The sequence below is a fragment of the Mus pahari genome, chromosome 5 (assembly GCF_900095145.1).
Source record: "Mus pahari chromosome 5, PAHARI_EIJ_v1.1, whole genome shotgun sequence".
Classification (NCBI taxonomy): Eukaryota; Metazoa; Chordata; class Mammalia; order Rodentia; family Muridae; genus Mus; species Mus pahari.
Window position 1 is genome coordinate 108,329,873 of NC_034594.1, and position 10,850 is coordinate 108,340,722.

General features: G+C 49.6%; 1 protein-coding gene across 1 annotated transcript; it reads right to left on the bottom strand.

Annotated features, from left to right (window-relative positions):
• Positions 1-3,119: 3,119 nt before the first annotated feature.
• On the bottom strand, positions 3,120-6,942 carry Btg2 (BTG anti-proliferation factor 2). The gene is made up of 2 exons (XM_021198692.2): positions 6,742-6,942; positions 3,120-5,521 (listed from the first exon to the last, which is right to left on the bottom strand). Exons 1-2 carry the CDS (start codon positions 6,881-6,883, stop codon positions 5,187-5,189), a joined length of 477 nt encoding a protein of 158 aa, XP_021054351.1. The 5' UTR covers positions 6,884-6,942; the 3' UTR covers positions 3,120-5,186.
• Positions 6,943-10,850: the final 3,908 nt, after the last annotated feature.

Below are 10,850 nucleotides of genomic sequence, written 5' to 3' on the forward strand. Positions count from 1 at the left end.
GACTGTATCAAACCCCAACCATTCCTGAAGATACTACCAAGTTCCATTACTTTCTTCATTTGCTACTGACCTAAGACCAATTCAGGGCCCTGGAAAAGATGAGATTAATTTCCATTAGTAATGAGAATTTTTATTCACTGAGTGTTGGAACTAGTCTGAACCACTGATAGGCTATGTGACTTGCTGTAACGGGTTGTGTTTGAAATCCCTCTCCACACCTGGGAGGGACTAAAGCCATGTTGCCCCAGATAACCCACTCAGGGGGGCAGGGAGTATCCCTGAAAGTGGGACTCCCCAGCACACCGGGCACTTGTGTCTTCATTCTCTCCTTCCTTGTATGTCCACCTCATTATCTCTGGGAATGGAAATCTTACCAAGCAGAAGTCTGATTGATGCAAGCCAGAGAAGATGAACGCCCGACTCTGTGACCACCTAAATGACCTTTCCGTTCAACGACAAAAATTGTTCTCATTTCGCCTCCAGTGTTTGCCAGTGGTGGGGATGGTTTAGACTAAGAACAAGGACAGGGGCACTTGGGGAAACTTTTAACCCACAACCCCACATATATCTGTTCTCTCCTCCTCCTCTCCCCTCGCTCTCTCCCTCTCCCCTCCATCCCTCTCCTCTCTTTTCCTTTCTGAGACAGATTCTTACTCTGTAGCCCAGGCTAGCTACAAAGTCACGGGTATCTTTCTGCCTCAACATCCCAAGGGCTAGGATTAGAAGCGTAAGGCACCGTCCTCAGCTCACCCTGCTCTAAGACAGGAAGAACTGGGTGATTTCCCCAGAACCTTCCCAGCTACTCGAAGTAAAGAACCAGGACCACAAAGCATATATTCACCCTGTCAACCACACGCTCTATTGCAAAACTCTCCTGGGGTCAGGCGCAGCAGCTGCTGGTGCTGACCTGGAACCACGGCTCTTGCGTCCTCAGTATTTTCTTACCCAGGGCTGTTACAGGAGCCAATGCCAGAGCCACAGAAGTAGTCTCTTCCTCCTGGGGCTTACTTTTGGCAGCATCAAGGGCTCCTCCACCCAAACCTTATCAGAAGCCAGGATGGGCTTTTAATCTACAGCTGCCAGCACCTTGCCCAGACTCTCTAGGGAGGGACATTATCATGCCCAAACAGCAGACCATACAGAGGACCCTAGGCCACCATGGTTTCCAACCAAGTCACAAGGAAGCTGAAAGCCTAGCTTCTGAGCCCAGGCAAGCCTGTTACTCCACCCAGAACCCTCAAACCTCCAGCCAGTAGGTATTCACTGCTCCTTCTGATATTGGCCAGTTCTAAAAATAGTAACATCTTCCTGGATCACTGAACTCTCTGTACAAACCGAGCAGACATTATTAGCCTACCAAGAACCAAAAGCAAGCTCAAGATAAACCCACCATCCTTCGTTTCCCTGACAAAGATGGGGCTGACCTCTCTCCTTGGCCTCCAGACAACTGTTCCTGAATTTCCTTCAGCCTTCTACTAAATGATGAACTGTCCTTTTAGGAGTGTGGCCTTTCAGGAAACAAGAAGATAGATGCTAACTTTGAATGGAATAACGTAACAGAACTCTGAGGAGGGCAAGCACTCGTAGACTCCCACCCTGTCCTTGTATCCAGAGAGAGACAAATGAAAACGGTTCCGTTCTTGTGACAACCAAATTCTATTTGTCCCCCAGATACCTTGACTTCCCATCCTAGGCACAGAATATAGACAAGATGCACACAACTTCCCTGACCTAACTGTGACCAAGAACACCCAGGACAGACTGCATATCTGTATGCAAAGTCATGGAGAATGAACAGAAATAGAGTTGAAAATTTCAGAGCAGCTCACTTCAAGCCAAGAAAAACAGCCAGTGTGGGTCAAAATGAACCTGTAGCTTTAGTGGGGAGCTGAGTGTGTAACAAAATTCTAAAAAAGAACCAAGTCGATTGTGACAGATTATTATTATTCTTGCATAGACCCTCTCCCCGTGGTCAAAGATAGTTATAAATGAATAATAAGCCATGGGGTCTCACCCCATGTACGCTCAGAAATAGCTGCACTCCAACTAACTTGTGCCACTGGCATTCTGCCATGTGTGGCCCTAGTGCACAGACCCTGAAGCCCAACTGCTCCTGTCTAACAAGGCAAGAATGGCAGTTGACAAATGGTGGCTGAGGTGACAAGAGCCTCTATTCTAGGAATGGCAGATCGTCTTGCCTCAACCTGTGAAAAGGGCCACGCTTTGCTTACCACCAGTGAGTGGCCTGTGAAGAGCAGGGTGTGTTTTAACTACTTTTAATATTCATTGACAATATAGCCTGGCCACTAGGTACCCGCATGGGGAGTGGTTCCATGAGCCTTGTAGATGCTAAAGTCTCCTTATAAAAAGGCTTAGCAGTTTTTACTTGAGTATCCTCCCCCCCACACACATATTTTAAATCCTAAGATGGTCTGCAGTGCCTAATGCATGGGAAATAGTTGTTAAACTAGACCGTTTCCAGAATGGCAAGGAAAAGTCTGCACATGGCCAGTAAAGACACTGCCACTGTAGGCCCAGTGCTGCTGTGCATGGATGGGACGTGAAACAAACCATGCTCAAACGCTGGTCTCACAGGTGACCTTTGGGATGCCAGAAGGAGCATCAGAGTGTGCTTGTGTATAACTGCAGTCACATCATGTGCACTGGTATGCTTAGTGTGTGCCAAACCAAAGTCTTGCGTTTTTGGCACTTCCGGAATGTTTTTTTTTTTTTTTTTTTTTGTCTTTATATAGTGTCCAGCCGTGGTTGCTTGCTTGCACAGATTGTGGACCCAGCTGGCCAGCTTTACAATGTGCTGAATGACCAAGAGCAAAACTAGGGAATTGTCTGCAGAATGTGCAGATAACATATTGAGTTTTTTGTTTTTAGAGGCCTGTGACAATATTCACAAGAAGGATAGAAGTATGGAGCCGCCTCCCAGGGAGAGGGGATGCATGGAAGCGACCTCTTCATAAACCTAGGACATCTTTATAACGTCTGCATGCTGCAGATGGAGCTCAGGACAACTGATGAAGTCCAGGAAACATGAAGAGGGGCTTTGTATCTAAGAGGGAGATGCCAGTCAGCGCTATAGAATTCCACCTTCTCTACACAATACGTGATCTGCTACATTTTTATTAAAAACAAAAAAGAAAGTTTACAATTTGTCCATAAAGCTGTACAGTCTTCCATATAAAAGCACTATTATACAATTAGTAACCTTTGTCTTTTTTCTGTCAGAATAGCTTACAAACTTACCACTATTTCTTATTTTTACTTAGTAAGAGAGACAGGTCTGCTCAACAGTCCAGCTCTAGGGTTTTGTCATCTCTAAAGTGAACACGGACAGTAAAGAACTTAAGATTTAAGCTGCTTCTAAAACGGCAGGGACCTGTGTGTGGACAAAACACAAGAACCATCTGGAACAATTCACAGCTTTGTTGCAGTCCACAGCTCTCGGGTCTGTGGGCCCAGAGTTAAGGTTAAAGCCAGAGACGAAGCCACCTGGGAAGGCTGTGCGAAGCTGGGGCCTGTCTGCCAGGGCGGGCAGAGGGTTTGGTAAATAGCACCTTTGAGCAGAAACTGAGGAGCTGAGAAATCTAGGACACGGAATAACGTGGCAGCAGAGAGAAACGAGGAAGGGAATCCTCACTAAGGGGTGACGGGGCTGGCTCCAGCTCTGTCCTTCAGTTTGAGAGACTTGAGGCCTTCTGAGAAACCCTCATCAGTGTCACTGAACCTGAAGGAAAGCCATTTCTTCCCCGATTTTCTCCAACCCAGAACAGTAAATATTGCACACATCTACAAATAAATTTGAATTTTAGAGAGAGAGAGAGAGAGAGAGAGAGAGAGAGAGAGAGAGAGAGAGAGAGAGAGAGAGAGAGAACCTCCCCCACAGGTGCTCTGAGCACCAAGGAGCTAAAGCTGTGGTCAAGGTTTGACTCTTCATGGCAGCCCTACAAGAATGCCAGGTAGTCCTGCAGTGCACAGGTGCCCTCCCTGTGGCCCAGGAAGATCTCTGCAAGGCCCACCAGCCAGTCAGAACCCCTAGAAGAATGGGAAGGGTGGGTCCCTAAAACCCATCAGGGCATCAGGACAGGCTGGGAGGCCCAGTCTCAGAGCGTCCTGGGACTATTGCACAGTGACTGAGAACGCTTGTCCTAGAAAATAGGGTCCTCCAGGACCCAACCGCAGGAAAGGGGAAAGGAGAAATGGGGGAGGTTGCTCTTGAAGAGAAGGCAGTAAGAAAGGACCTGGAGTTCCCTGGAGCTTTGAGCCACCTCTCAAAGGAATAGTGGTAGCAGCATTCAGACTGTCATGTGGTTCCCAAAAGGAGGGACTGGGTCCAAAAGACCTACCCCCATTGGATACTCTTTGGGTCCCAAAATTCCATTGCAAATCATCCCTAAATCATTCACTATCCACCCATACAAAGCAGCACAGAGCAAAGCAAAGGTTTTGTGCAGGTCCTCTCCATCTTAGCTCCAAAGTCTTTGCACGCCAGCCTTATATCCCACCCTCCAAAAAAATGTTTAGACAGATTCCGGGCTGGGAAACAAACTCTTCAGGACCCAAGGGTAGACTCAGAAATGAGACAGGACTTCAAGACACTCTGCTTAGAACAGAAGGGACAGGAGAGGCCTTTCAGTCTGCCCGGGATCTCAGCAGAAAAACAAAAGAGGAGATTAGGCAATGTAGTATTATTTAAGATCAGGCTTGAATGCCCCTGAGTAAGAGAGGGACCAGACATACAGGCATCCCAGCTGGGATGGTAACCCAGAGCAGACCCTGACCCCTCTCATTCACAGTTGCTAACCTTGCTCCCTTCCACCACCTCCTGAGGGGATCAGCCAAGAATCCCCTTTTACCTTGGCTAGGCCAATCCCCAACCCATTTCCCTAGGCAAACACTGGCTCACAGATGCAATCAAGAACAGTTCTCTCCAAAGGCACCTGGGGAGGCCACTTGCAAGCAGCTCCCTTTAAGGAATTGTTTTTCTTTTTCATTTTTCTTTTTTTAAAAAATCTTTTGGTTTTTGTTTTTTCTCCTCTTTTCTTAAAAAAAAAAAATAACATGTATAAATAGCTCTTCATTTTAAAAATACAGTTCCCCAGGTTGAGGTATACGGTGGCCTGTTGTCAGGGCAGCACGAGAACAGTAGAGTGCCAGGGTCGGGTGGCTCCTATCTAGCTGGAGACAGCCATCACATAGTTCTTGGAGGGGCTGCTCCTGCCCAGCATCATCTGGTTCTTGCAGGTGAGGAGCCCATAAGAGGCAGCCACCGGGGCCTCCTCATACAGGACACAGATGGAGCCATCCTCGCCGATGCGGTAAGACACTTCATAGGGATCAACCCACAGGGTCAGCTCACTGGGCAGCAGCCGGTGCAGCTGGGGCTGGCTGAGTCCAATCTGGCTGGCCACCTTGCTGATGATGGGGTCCATCTTGTGGTTGATACGGATACAGCGATAGCCAGAACCTTTGGATGGTTTTTCTGGAAACCAGTGGTGCTTGTAATGATCTGTGGAAAAAAACAAGAGGAGGATGCGCTGTTAGAAAGCATTCTCTGAAGTTTACCACAAGGGGAGGACGAGGGGAGAGGGCTGCGGAGACTTCCTCCTGTCAGCGACAGACAGTATTTAAGAGCCTCTCCTTAAACTCCCCCTGCCACTTAGAAAGATTCCTGGGTCCTTTCCAAGTTCCTGTACACTGGAAGGCAGCCCCAGAGCTTTCAGGTAGGTGCTCTATGGTGGTCATGGATATTTTTGGCACAATCCTGTTTAAGGCAGGAAGGGCTAGCAAGAACCGGCAGGGCACCTGATGACCAAGGCACTGAAATTTCAAAGCCGGTAAGCGGCCAGTGTTGTTGGTTGCCCAACAAGTCACAAGGCCTCTCATCCCTTCCCCATCAGAAGAGTTTTGAGATCTTTAGCAAAGGTACGGGGATAAAAAAATGGTTTTGTTTTGATGAAACAGCTGTTGGTCCTCAGATCTGTGCCAGCGTGTTGAGAGATGGCTATAGCCGCCCAAGGCAACCAACCAGTTATAACAGCTGCGGACAGAGGCTAAAGGGTGGCTTATCACTCCTCCACCTCCGTCTCTCACACCCTGCCTCCATAACACGCACCCCCCCGCCCCCGCAGTTGGCTAGGCTACCAGGCTCTTTTCTGTACTACAATAGGTGGCAGATGGTGAAGAGGGACCAAAAAAGAAAAAATACAAAGGGGGCCCAGATTACAACTTCCAGCGGGTAAACAAGCGGCAGAATGGGCCTGTATGATGACAGGCTCAGGACTATACAGCAACAGTGGCTAGGACTCAGAGTTGTCTAGAAAGTTCAATTGCGCATAAAAGTCGCACAGCCTGGCTTCGTGGCCCATAGCATCCCCTGAGGGTCTGGAGTTCTCCAAGATTCGGAGATAAGGGTGAGCTTGGACTCTGAACACACACACACACACACACACACACTGACTTTTCTCTTGGTGTTGTCAGAGTCTCAGAATGTACTCAAGGAAGAAAGGGTCAGAGCCTCGGGAGCGAGGCGGGGACTGGAGGGCTGGGTGACGGAGACATAACCAAAGGGACAGAGGACCATCAGCGGCCTCAAAGATTAATTAGAGCAAGACATCTGAGACCCGAAGTTGTTCGCGTAGGGGTTCCCGTCCCAGAAACAGTGAGGAAAGACACCCCAGGCAAGAAGTGGCCGCGCCCCGTGGTTCCAGGACCCCGACGTGTGCTCACCAGTCAGTGCGTCCTGGAGCGCCCTACTGAAAACCTTGAGTCTCTGCTCGCTCACGCAGCCCCGAGTCCTCAGGAGACTGGAGAGGAAACCCACGGCGGCGGCGATCTCTGGGAGCATATCGGTTCTCTTCCCGTGGCTCATACCGGTGGCTGAGAAAGTAGCTGTATTAGATCGACGATGACTGTCCAGCCGCCTCTCGGGCTCTGCCCGGACTTTCCCCGGGTGTGCCTTTCATACCACTCGGGGAGGCGGGGAGCCGTCGGTGGCGCCCATTGGCCGACGCAGGCTGATGGGGGCGTGTCCCTCCGCTGCCCCGCCTCTCCCACTCTCCTGCGCCCGCCCCCCCTCCGCCCCGCCCGCCAGCTCGCCCGCGCCTCCCAGGCGCTGAGGTCATCGTTCACTGACGTCATTATTGGGAACAAGCACCGGACTCCCGTGCTGTGGGAGGCGGGCGGGAGAGGGCCTTGGACCTGGGCAGAGGAAGCGCGCTACACTGGGCATGCCCGGACGTCGTCTCTGCACAGCGCCAAGACCCAGGTTGCCTGCTGCCTCCTCCAGGATGCCCTCGCTGCTGTCACTTCTCCTGACAGACACTGACAGAGCCATTCACCCTGGTCATCTCTGCCACTCTCTCCCAGCTGATCAAAACGGGTTCCTCCTGTTTTCAGCAATGGAAATTGTATTGTTTTTGCTTCCATAATAATTTCACCTCCCCCAACAAATTCTGCTCTTCCTCTTCTGTAATTGCCTAAAGGTAATCAACTCTCACTGTTTGGTGTCCTGGTGGGAGGAGTGTTGAGGAGAGTATTTTCTGTCCTTAGGTTTATTTTTCCAGCACTCACCTACCTTTAAATGGCAGTGTGTGTGTGTGTGTGTGTGTGTGTGTACACACGCGCACATATGTGTGTGTGTTTAAGTAATCTGGTGTGAATTGTACTAAATTTTCCATCAGTTCCCTGCCCCTCCCTCTTCCCTGATTGTTTTCCTTCCTTTTGTGGACTGAGGCTTTTGTAAACACTAGCTCCCCAGAGGAAAGGCTTCAGTTCTGGCTTGTCTACACACAGGGGCTCAGGGACTGGTGCCAGGAAGCTAGGCAGACTGCTGAGTGGGGCAACTTGTCACCCACACCTCTGAGCCCTGCACAGGATCTGGCCTCAATTTAGCGCCGTGGCTTGTGTAAAATCCTGTTTTCCCTGGGTCCTCAGCCAGGCTTCTCTCCCTGTATCCCTGATCTGAGCCACCAGCTTCCCTGCCTGGGTCCTTTGTACCCATTCCTACCCCATGTCCCTCTTCCCTCTTCTCTCCACTGTCTGTTTTGCTGTTTATTTTTCTTTAGTGGACTTCCCATCAATACTTCTGTCCTTTTCCCACATCCTCTGCCCTCCCTCTGAATGTCTGGTGCCTCCTCTAAAGCTACCTCTCTCCCTGTTTCCCCTATCAGACAAAGCTACTCATCACTGTCCCTATAGCACCCAGACTCTCTTTTTGCTTCCTCAGACCTGGTCCCAAGACTGTTGGCTTCTTCATCCCTAAATAATCTCAGTGGGTTCCTTCCCCTCCCACGCCCAAAGCACCTTCCCGACAGAGTCTTTTCTCTAGAGTGTCCACCTGCTTGCTCTTGCCTTGCTCAAACCTTCAGAGACAATTCCCCCTCTTGCCAGGTTGCCTGGACTCATTTGCCTGACCAGTAAGACATTCATCATTTTCTACGAATGGCCTACCTTTGTAGGTTCCTATCACTTTGTACTACAGGGTCCCTTTCATCTCTGTCTTCTAAGTATCACAACAGCTCTGCCATCTGGGTCACAGAATTTCCCCCACTATTCACATGTCTATAACATGGCCCTTGTCTCACACACCTAGCCCTGCCTGGTGCACCATGGCTGTGTCTTTAACTGGGAGTACCTCCCTACCCCTTAGCCACTGATGCATAGTCCTGCAGATCCCTGAAACTTCACCTTGAAAGTACATCCCATCCTCCCAATGCTGAACTGATGTCACCCCTGTGGTTACTTAGTTCATCACAAACTGGGGATCCTCCTGCCTCAGCCTTACAAGCAGGACCTCTCTCCCTTGGCAGCAATAGTCTACAAGGGACTTGGGAGCGGGCTACTATGTTCTATGTCTCATATTTTCCAGACACCTCTCATTTCGAATGTTCTTCCCTTCTGTTTCTCTGGGTGAATCAAAATGCCCTGGGACTCTAGCCACCTGGCATTAAACATACCCCTGGATGGCTTCTTCACTCCCCTCCTCTGGGACGTGGGTAGGAAGGGTGAGGTGACTATTGCTGCTTTTTTTAAAACAGGAAGCAGGGCTGACCTTGTAGAAAGGTAACCTAGATGCGCGGAACCACAGAGGCCAGCTGTCAGCAAGGCCAGAAGTGACCAAGGCTGGCCACCAAGGAAGCCAGCCGAATAGGTCAAAGCGCGCAGGCCTGATCTGACTGGCTTGTTCAGTTCCTGAATTTGACACTCTTACCATCATCTCCTAGAGTCTTTGGCTCGGGTCTGGTGTTCTGGGCCTAACATCCTATAGCCAGATTAATGGAAAAAAAGCTTTCTGAAAGCCAAACCATCAGACTTGTTTCTCTTTAACTCAAACGTGCCCCTATGTGAATGTTTACATCTCTCTGCAGTTTATGCAGTGACCTCTCAGTAGAGACAGGACGGGACATAGCTTTCAGATTACAAACATGGTGTTCTTGTCATTGGCTCCCCCCAGTTCCTGGGATGCAGCTGCTCGGCCACACGGGTAAGGTGTCCCCAGCCCTGAAATCAATTCTAAGGCTAGGTGTGGTAGCAATCACCTTTAATCACAGTACTGAGAGAGGCAGGGGCCAGCCTGGTCTACCTGCAGAGTTCTAGGTCAGCCAGAGCTACATCTTGAAACCATGTTACAAAACAAACAGTTCTAGAACTTAGGTCCTGATTTGGGGATGCTGCTGCAGCATGGTATTATCTGGGTTTCTGCAGAGACACCATCGGATTGTACTCTGATGCTGTAGTGCACCGTGCTCCCCAAGAACCAACGGCAGGCCTCCTCCCTCCCGGCTTCTCTTCTCCTGAGCCTACAAAGGAGCTTAACTATCTCACTCTCAACATTCCCAAGTCAGCACACAGAAGCAGCATCTCCAAATTAGGGTTAGGTCCTAGAATCGCTTTGTTTGTTTGTTTGTTTTTGTTTGTTTGTTTGTTTTGAAACATGTTCCCACTGGGTAGCACTGGGTAGCCTGGAACGCCATTTGTAGACCAGCTGGCCTCTGCCACTCTGAGCACTGGAATTAAAGGTGTTTGCTGCCACTTCCAGCCTTAGGACTGATTTCTGATAGCATCAAATACATTACATGAGTCCTAATTTTTTTTTAAAGAAATTCCTTTAAACTGCCTTTTAGTTGATGATAGCACCAGGTGTGGTGGCGCACACCTTTAGCCCCAAGCGCTGGGGAAACAGAGGAAGGCAGGTGTCTGTGAGTTCAAGGCCAGCCTGGTCTACATAGAAGGTTTTATACCACCGAGGGTTACATAGTGAGATCTGGTCTCAAACATCAACAAAAACTAAACAAAGGGGGAAACCCGCCTCAGTTGATGGGACCTGGTAGAAGCTTCAAGGTAAAGGTGTCACTCCTCTTCCCTTTTATGTCGCCACCGCCTCCTGTCCTTGGAGTGTTTTGGACACCAGGATAGGGAGAACAACTCCCGCTCTACCTCACCCTCTCTACCTCCTGCCATTCCTGCTTATTTCTTCCCCATTCTTTTATTTCTTTTTCTACCTGCATCTATGGGTTGTGCGGTGCGCATAAATGCTGACACACTGTGCTGACTATGACTCCATAGTCCAAGTCACTGGTGCCTCGGTGATAGCAGGCGTGAGGATGGCCTTGGCTCTACACGGTATCTGCACCAGAAACTTCAGTGCTATGACCCCAGATCTTCTTTTCCTCTGCTCTCGGTTCAGCATTCCATCCGTTCGTCTGGCCTACCGGTGTGGATCACTGGAGAATGACGTGGCATTCCAAACTGCCCTCCTTAGGCCAAGGGACTCTGTCCTTCTGTCCCGGCCTTGTCTGTGAGGAAATCACACAGCTTCCACTCTATTTGCTAGTTAG

What these genes read in the sequence shown, in the direction of transcription:
- Btg2 (XM_021198692.2), bottom strand. Translation starts at nt 6,883, where the DNA reads ATGAGCCACGGGAAGAGAACCGATATGCTCCCAGAGATCGCCGCCGCC. An exon ending in GCTCCAGGACGCACTGACTG is followed by an intron (nt 5,522 to 6,741) that starts GTGAGCACACGT and finishes TTTTTTCCACAG; the next exon opens with ATCATTACAAGCACCACTGG.